At 38.0% G+C, this 9919-nt stretch overlaps 1 protein-coding gene across 3 annotated transcripts in view; it reads right to left on the bottom strand.

Moving 5' to 3' along the window:
- The window catches only part of LOC102376702 (dermatan-sulfate epimerase), a 350602-nt gene that overhangs the window by 163563 nt on the left and 177120 nt on the right, over window positions 1-9919 (bottom strand). For 2 of the 3 annotated variants that reach the window (XM_025207040.1, XM_025207039.1), the window contains exon 7: window positions 6384-6481. The exons of the other annotated variant lie outside the window; for it this stretch is intronic. In XM_025207040.1, the coding sequence (XP_025062825.1) occupies window positions 6384-6481 (98 nt within the window). The remainder of the gene's footprint in view (window positions 1-6383; window positions 6482-9919) is intronic. 3 annotated transcript variants of the gene reach the window in all.

A 9919-nucleotide genomic window follows, 5' to 3' on the forward strand; every position in this document is an offset into this window, starting at 1 on the left:
CAGGAGTGAAGCATAACTGTTCTGTCATTTGAGAAGTAAGGTACCTTCCTAGGAAGAAGGAGATATAGGTGCAAATCTCCTTAGGTGCAGGAGGGTCAAGAACCAGGATCTTCCACTTTCTGGGTGAGTGCTCTAACTACTAGACTACTGGGCAAAAAGGGCAGGAGGCAACCACTACCATTGTAGCTGCACTTACCTTAAAAAGCAAAATGAGGCCAAGTCTAGATGTTATACTTTTACCAGTGTAAGTGATCAGAAACAGGTCTATACCTGTAACAGAACAGAAGTTCGGCACACAAAACAGGTCTATACCCATAAGAGAACAGAAGTTAGGCACACATAGACTGGTTTAAAAATGGCAGAACCCAGTCTAAGATTTCAACCTCCTCTTCCCCCCCCCCCCCCCACAACAAAGGGTGAATGTGTGTTCTGTTCATTACCGATCTATACAACCCTACTTACCATGTAATGTACAGCGATGCCACATTGGGCTTTTTGAATATCTGTCCCTAGTCAGTTTGTCACAAATGAATGGAGGCACTTACAGTTCATTCTGTATCAGATACCTAAGCTATAGAGAGGGGAGGGATGTGGCTGTTCAAATGTGGCTGTTAGTTAGCACTTCCTATTGACTGCCTTTAGGTACCTCTGAGCTTTCTGAATCTTTCTTAACAGGCATCTACCTTTCCACATTCTTTATATAAAGTGCTGCTTGACCTAAGTTCAGTCCAATTGGATTAATATTTGGAACTATCTAAAGGTATTGCATTTTCTCACATATCACATCCCCCAAATAAGACTTTATTTTGGGAAGGCAGAATGAAGAAATAAAGCTTTTTCCAGAGTCATGATTGCATGCTGGCTACGTGTAGTATGAGCAGCATCTATTCATCAGCATCACTCGCTGAATTAGCAACTGCTTTTGGAAGCTCAATCTTCTCAAAAGCTGCTGCCAATTTTGCAGTGGGAGTGAGAGTGTTAAAACTCCATCTTTTGGTTAGGCAGCAAGGGAAGCATGAGTGACACTGAGAAATGGACTACACTCTCACCCCCCCCACCCAATGCCCCAGTCCCCTCATGCAACTGGCAGGGAAGAACAACTGCCAGCAGCCAAGCCAGAATCCCTGTGCCTCTATTCCAGTACAGAAATCAGCCTCCTCACTTAAAACACTCCCCTATTTTGGATGGCTAATTTTAGGGGGGGAAAGTGTGCATGCGGTATGCACATTAATATGGCACATATATATTTCTGCAACATTTCTTAAATTGCTGCTGAGAAGCATATCCCACACATGTCAATATAACTGTGAAACCATCCTGTGGACATCCCTCTGCTGCTGCTCTTGACATCTGTCTCCAATCTGCTTGACATGCCTATGCAACTCCTCCCAAATTTCAAATACACCATGAATAAATGTATTTTGGACATTCTACATCTGTTACAGAAAAAATATCTAATGATTGGCTTATGCAATGTCCAATATTTATTGCTTCTATTTTTATGTTCTTCTTCCCATAAAGACAGGGATCTCAGTTTCCACAAAATCCAGCTCAATGAGGACTGGTCATTTAACATAATTAAAGCTAACTTAAAAGCAATAATGTAACTTAAAATGTTGCAAATTTAACTCAATAAAGGGCTGGATCCTCCATTACCACTAATACAGAATTCTCACTTCTAGTTCTAAAATGCTGAAGGACCATAACAAATCAAAGTGCACATACCAGTGGGAGGAATGTAGGTTGGCTTATTGGTGTGCATGATAGATGTAGTGCATGACATCACAGTATTTCACAGAAACATTACATCAACTGTTGTATTATAAAAGTTTAAAAATATAAAAGCGTTTTCAAAGCCTATACACAGATAAACACACTCACCCTTCTATACACACACACACACACACACACACACACACACACACACACACACACACACACAGAGTAAGCAGAGAATCCTACTATTAGTCATACAATTCTAATTTGGCTTGAAATTCAGGAATAATTGACAGCTAAAACTGCAAGAGATCCTCAAACAAAATACAAATATGTAATGGCAGTGTTTAAAGGTCCATGAATATAAGATTCAAACTTATAGTTGTCATTCTTTGAGGTCAGAGCTATCCTTGGGAGTATTTATTTTAAGGGAATAATAATAATAAAAAAAGATTTGTTTGGCTCAGGCACACCTTTTCCAGCTTACTGGACAAAAGATGAGTGTTGTGAATCAGTCTGGTAATCTGACACACACTAACTGGCTATGTGTTAATGTTATACATTTGTGGTCAAAGGTTACAGAAATAATATGACTTCATAAATCACTGAGTGAATTAGAACTATATTTGCTTGATTTTTGTTCAGTTCATGACTGATAAGGATTTTCTTCAATCCAAAGAGATATAAAGTCTGTTAACATGAATCTAATTGGATTTAGATGTTCAAGGAAAGGATGAAAATTATTTATGTCTCATCCTCAAAAGACTGGCATGTTAACATTGCATAAGTGGCTTTCTATGAATATCTCCTTAGAACCTCATGTAGTATCAATCCTTAGCGTAAATCAAAGTACTTACCTTAACTTCAACTAAGTAATGCCATACAAATCATATCAGCTGACCTGGTATCTCATTTTATAAGAGTAATGTTAACACTTACAAATGTTTTATTATATGTGGGGAACATTTTTCGTAACTAAAAAACTGCCACAGACCCGTGGCTAAGAGGTCGATGAAATCTGTATGGAGGTATTCTAGGGTTTAGGGAGCATTGCATATAAAGCTGTTTTTGGAACTTATGTTTGTTTTTCCATGATGCCAATATTTTGTTAGTGCATAGTTTTGTATGGCTCTTTTAATAAACAATGCAGAGGCAAAACAATAGGAGAGACTGACTATTTTTAGCTTTTAATTTTCCTATGAAAGTTCCGCGATTCCTGTGAAAGTGCCAGGGTTCATCTGGAAACACTTAATTTTTAAACTATTACTCTATTTATAGTACAGTATTTTGAAGGAGAACCAAATAAACTAAATGTATTGTTATTACAACTTTTTGTGCCTTAGACTAACCAAAAAGACAAAATGAAAAGGATCACAGACGGATGCAGAAAGACTTATAAGACTATAAACAATAATCTGGTTTCTTTGAGCAATGTGTGTTTTGAAACTAAGACAAATGAAGTAATGATGCATGTTTAACTGTACAATTAAAATCAACTTTCATAGTTCCAAATGGATTAACTTCAAAATTACTTTTCTACCGAAAAATCATTCCTGTATCTCCGTTACACGGTATCATATTACTGCAGACAATGACTCCTTTGTCATCTCCTTTAAATGTTTAAAGAACAGAGTGGCTCTTTTGAAATAAGTGATTCAAAGGATTTTATAAAGTAAACTTTAACGTTTTTGTATGAATTAAATATGAAGCAAAAATCACTTCCCCCATCATACGTAAATATGAGATTGACTCAACAGCCAATAAATAGGCTGAGTCATGTGGTGTTTGAAATCAAGGATATACCCTACATTTTGTGACATAAGCCTAGTTCCAATATAAGCCTACTTCCAAGACACTGGAATAGCAAGAAGGTGAAACCTGCTGAGTCTCCACTACTTGGAAGACTAGGGAAAATTCAGACTTATGGAAGGATGGAGAAATGTGGATAAAATTCAGCCCAAGTGAAATGGAAAAGGGTGGAGAGGCTGCTTATCAAATTATAGGGAGCAATCGGGTCCTGGTGTGTTGTTATAAGAAGCAACAGAATCCCCCAAAACTCAAAGCAGATGGGGATCTATCTGAGGAGAAGAGGGAGTGGGAAAAGAAATAGCAAGACCCAACAGAAATCAACTATTAAGAAAGATTGCTCTTTTGGCAAACAATTCAGACTTTTTGTTGAAAAAACAAAACAAGCCATTTCCCTGCCCCCCAAAAGCAAAAACCACCCCTCCCTATAAAAAACCCCAAAACAAAACAAAAAACAAAGAAAACACTAAAACAAAAATAAATCTCCCACAACTTGGGGGTTCAGAAAAATTCAAAACCAGAAAGCAGACTCTTCCTTTGAGAATTATACTGTATTTAAAATAAAACAAAACAAAAATATATTTACTATAAAAACAGAGGTTAAACAGAATGGGTGCTGACATGTGGTGGAGGGGTGGGGGTGGGGAGTGCTTTACTGGAAGAAGCAGCGTGTTAGTTGGACCCGGCTCCGCAGAGTCTATATAGATTGGGAATTTCCATGGGGCTTTTTGGTGCTTGTATCTAATAGCTGATTCAATCAAGCAATAAAAGTGACAAAAAAAGCCCCACTGAAGCGCTCAGTCTATACAGACATTGAGTGAGCTGGGTTCAACTAATACATTGCCTCTTCTGGGCATGTGCTGGGCTTGGAGTTTAAAGTAAGGCTCCGTTTTGGTTTTCTTTTTTACGTTTGTAAGCAGTCAATATTTCTGAGTAGCCCTAACCTCTCCCACTCTTCAAATAACAGTTAGCTGGATATTTTGTGACAACCCCCCACCACCCATAGTTTTGTTGCCAAATACCTATTGTTTGAATGAAAAGTATTATTGTAAATCTATCTTGGTGCAGGCTCAGGCAGGATACTGACAAGCCTGCCTAATTGGCTGATGGGCCGCTGGGGATTCCAGCCTACCAAAATCCCCAAATCTGGGATAGCCCCATCAGGACATTCTTTTTCCCTTGCGCTCTGTAGCAGCTACAGAGTTGAGAGCTTGGCAATACTGGAAGTCCTAGCAGTACAGGAAACTTGGTACCTCTATATTCTTTGATATTTCTAAACATCCCACAAACCATGGACTAGCCCAACTGGAAATGAGGCGATGATGGAGGACATCCTCACTGAGGTGTCATCACCTCCTTCCCATGTTTGATTTGTGTGGTGCAGGAGTAGGCAAGCAGGGCGTGCTTTTCAGTAGTAGACTCAGACATGCCAGGGAAGTCATGTAGACATGATCTTGGATGTCTGGGAACCATTACAGAGATAAAATTGACAAAAATGTCAGTTCCACTCAGCAGCTGGAAATGCCAGCGAGGGTATTTCATTTCATAACTACTCCTCTCAGCCCCCATCTCAAACCAATGTATTTATGTTTCCAATACATATGGAGGGGGATCAGTTTGTGTAACTAAAAAAAAGATCCTGAATCAGAAAAGTCAGAATTTCTCATGAAACAGAAATACTATGTTTCTGCCAACTTTACTTGCATTCCTTTCGGCCATTACTTGAAATTAACTAAAATGCCAAATTTCAGACCAAAATACATAACATCCTTTCTCCATTCCTACTACGTAAATAGTTTAATCTTTAAAACAAACTTTGCAAAAAAAACCTTTGCAAAAAAACCCATCTTTGAAGTTTCATATTTGATTAAAAAATATTTAAAGTCATTTAACTTTTTAAATATATACTCTTCTATATAAACAGACATAACATTAGAACATACTGCCAATATATTTCCACTACTCCACTGCAATTTTACTGTAAGAGCTCCACAAGGCAAAATTTCATTTAATTCATTCCAGGAACAAATCATCATGCTAAAATAAAGTTAATAAAACCTAGGTCTATATTCTATTATCTTAAAATCTGTACTACATTAATGTTGTGGTGACTTTTACCATTTTGTATTTAAGGTTAATTTTCAAGATATTACTTAATCATGACAATGTTTATTAAAACTGTCAAAACTGTTCGACATTTTATATTTCTACTGATGTTTGTTTTGTAAGCCTTGTTTATAATTCCTTGATTGAATTACCTAATTCACTTCATTGTCAAAACATTTCAAATTGTTTGAATTTATCTGAGTACGGAGAGTCTTCATTAAGTATTAGTTATGCTAACTCTCAGTCATTGTTTAGCCAAGTTATACAGACTTTCAGGTTTTCCTTATAAATCATATTCCCCAGCCTTATAATTTTTACTGTTCCCTAAATTCTTTCTAACTCATTTAAATCTTTTTGGCATGAAATTTTATAGACCTGAATGCAGCATTCTATATGTGATCCTTCCAGAACTATGAAGAGAAGGACCATTGCCTCCTAGCTAATTATGCAATAAATTTAGTCCAAAACAGCACGGCTTTTTCTGATGTTTCAAAGCAAAACTTAACTTCTTTTTCATTATTCTTGAAGATTATTTCCAGTGTTACAACATCTACTTTTTCAAGTCTCCTTACCCTCAATTCTCTTTCTCGGTAATCTACCGTGGGAATTGAGCTTGCCTACTTATCTAGGATCTCTAATCATTTCTTCATCATCTAAACACTTGAAAGTGTTTAGTCTGCAAGGTCAAAAGCCTGGATTTTCCCTGTTTTCTTGTATGTAAGCAGATAAGAAACTTACTGATTATTGCATCTTACCAAGTGTTCGGAAAGGCCTTTGGTTTGGCGTATGTGAGAAGAAACCAGGTTTCAAAGCATTTGTGATCACAATGTCAAAAAACTCTGCAAAATCATTCCTAGAAAGAAAGAGTCAAATGTTTCATGTCACTTTACTTGCAGATGTTTTATGCTCCCTGTTTCATCACAATCCATTATCTTCCATGTTAAAATTAAAGTATCGCTGCTACTCTTTAGACGTCCCATGACACTAACCCCTATTATTATTGCTTATGTATATTACCATGGTGTCAGTCATGAAGCAAGGACCTATTGTAGTAGGCACCATGCAAACAACCACTAATCAATACACTGTCCCTGCCCCGTGGAGTTTATAATCACAATATGAGAGACAAAGTATGGTATAGAGCAGAGCTTTCCAAACTGTGTGCCACGACACATTAGTGTGTCGGCGGCAGTGTGTAGGTGTGTCGCGCGAAATGCAGAAAATTTTGAGGAAGGGCACCGCAGAGCTCCCTTACTCGTGTCTGCTTCCCTTGGCCCCTCCCCCGGAACTGAATTACTGTGTCGCGAAATGATGCATGTCTAAAAAGTGTGTCACCAGCATGAAAAGTTTGGAAAGCTCTGGTATAGAGGCATGGGGAGTACATGGAAACAATGACACAAAACAGGCCTGGCAGAGGGAGATGAACTTCAAGCTTCCTACCAAAATGCCTCAGTCCTGTAAACTTGCTGAATTCATTGTTCATTTTGAAGGATGGTTTTCTTCTAGTTTCTATGTTAAAACTGATGTTTTAAAAAAGGTTCCAATTACAGGATGACCACTTATGGCAGGGGCATGCAATTATTTTGGCTGGAGGGCCGCTTAACGAGTTTTGGTAAGGCGTCGAGGGTCACAAGGGTAGCCTTACCCCTTGACAGGTACCCCAACCCCTGGTTACCATCTTGTGACCGGAAATCCTGCACCCTAACCCCTGACCTTTGACACTGGGACTCTCTCCCCTTGCTCAGGAAGTACTCATATTGGGGTGGGGGGGTTGCTTGTATACTGTGTGTGGAACAGTTGTGGGGGTTGGGGCATTTCCAGCATTTGCTGGTCTCTGGGCAAATGCAGGGGTGTGACCTGCGGTGGGGTTTGGGTCACAAGCAGTGGCCTGCAGGTTATCAATCTCTGCTACAGTGTAGATTCAGCAGATGCTAGAGGAAGGGTTGTTTTTTTTTCCTGCTGGCATCCCCACCTGCTGGAAACACCTAAGCTCAGTTGACAGTTGCAGCCACACCAGGAGCTTTGACAGTGTAGCTATGTCAGTAAAGGAGTGTGATTTTTTTTTTTTCTTTTTTCCCCACATTCTAGCTGTCGCTGCTATGCCAGCAGAACTTTGTAGGGCAGATCTGACCCCCATCTGATAAAACAAAGGGGAATCAAAGACATGAAATACAGCATAACTATCTTGCAAAAATCTAGTTGGCCTAATAAAAGATATCACCTCTACCACAAGTCCTGATTCCTTTTTGCCTCTACACCAATACAGCTACAACCTGGATACCCAGCAGCATAACTATTCATCGGTCCACCTGAAATGCTAAAAGCTATAGGAGCAAAGTCAGCCAGACTGTATTCCAGATGTATAGATTAATAACAGTATGTATTGCTGACCTTTGACATACATTATAAAGGAATCGGCAATACTAATAGAAGAAAAAGGAATTGTTTCAAGTTGCAGCAAGGGAAATTTAGGTTAGATATTAGGAAAAACTCTCTCACCAGGGAGGTAGTAAAGCACTGGAACAGGTTACCCACAGAGGTTATGGGGTCTCCATCGTTGGAGATTTTTAAGACCTGAATGGACAAGCCCTTGGCTGGAATGATCTAGTTGGGGAGGGTCCTGCTTTGAGCAGGTTAGACTAGATGATCTCCTGAGGTTTCTTCCAACCCTAATTTTCTATGATTCTGTGAAATTTGCAATCCAGGAGTTATGAGATGCATGCTTTTGATGAATAGCTATCAAAAGGAGTTTATCAGCTCAGTTACTGAATTTGAAAAAATTACTGCAGAAAGATGTAATAAAATTATTGAATGGATCTTGTCAAAGTTAAAATCTGAGACTGTTCCTTCTGGTCTTTAATTTTGGTGCATGGTAATATTAAGATATGTGACAAAATAGTGCATCAGAAATGTGATCAAATGAAGAAGAGGAAGGAAGACATCTGGAAAGGATTTAGGGAGAGCCACTGTTTTGAAGGCTAAAAATAAAGAGCAGTAACTAAAGATGTGATTAAGTAAATTTGCTATAGAAAGGATGAAAGTAAGGTAGCGGTGACGAACCCTCTTTTTATTTCTACATCTTCATGTATCCTGAAACAACAATAGCTAAATTCAAGAAGCTATTCTGACATAAGACAAAATACACGCATCTGTTAAAACTTGTTTATAGTATGGCCAGCAGAAAAAGCACTTTGTAGGAAATACTGCAATTGTTAAAAACCCATCTTTCATCTTCTTTTCACCATGTGACTTTCTCTAGAAAGCAGAAAATGACAATGTGATTAAATCTCTTTCTGTGACTCATTCAACAGAAAACAGTTGAAGTCTGACCTTGCTAAAAACGTGCTGCATTTCAGTTCAAAACAATAATTTCTTCTTGATCTTTTTCTTTTTCAAAAGTGTTTTTTAATCTGGGATACATCTCATTTGGCTTAAAGGAATTGGGATACTTTGCTCTTAATGAGATGGTAATATGCTAACTTTATTTTCAGTTTTCCAAGTCAACGGAAATGTAATGCTGTTCTCTGCTTGGTATCTACTTGGTAGGTATATTTTTGTGATGCACACAATTTTTAGTTGCACATTATAGATTACTGGAATTAAGAAGTTAAAACTAGACTAGACATGCCACCTCCCTCTGTCTTTTCTTTAACTATAGGTTTTTGTTAGAATATATTCAGAAAACAGTTCTGAACTCCTGAATACCAAAAAGTTATTGACAAATTGAAAATTGAATGGAAGTCTGAGAAGAACAAGAGCAATAACAACAGGTTAGGGAAGATTGGTTTATCAGAACATGCCAAGATCAAAGTATGTATGTAACAAAGTATGTTATTCAAAGCTAAGGGGTGAGAGACAGCAGTCAACTATGAACACTATTTAAACAGAGTAAGCCACAGTGAAATAGATAAACAGTTTAGAGGCATTCAAAGATGGTAATCAGAAGTTAGGATGCACACCATGAAAAAAATAAATCCTAACAATAATGCTAGTAGATTCAGAGTTAGATTCCCACTAGAAACATTGGAAGCCATGTTGACTGAGTCATGCATAACAGTACTGCAATAAACACTGAAGAGGAGAGTATAAGCCATAATCCTGCATTGGCAAAGAGCTGGATAAGATGATCTAGTGAGTTTCTTTTAACTCTAATGTTCTGTGTAGGACTATATTTGAGAGAGAAGGGAAATCCTTCATGTAATATTTACCATCTTCTTCCATCATCCCTGCACATTAGCCAAAGATTATTAAAGCAATAAATATCCAGCTTGAAATATTCCTGTACACAAGC

Source organism: Alligator sinensis, unplaced genomic scaffold, assembly GCF_000455745.1.
Source record: "Alligator sinensis unplaced genomic scaffold, ASM45574v1 scaffold38_1, whole genome shotgun sequence".
Lineage (NCBI taxonomy): Eukaryota > Metazoa > Chordata > Crocodylia > Alligatoridae > Alligator > Alligator sinensis.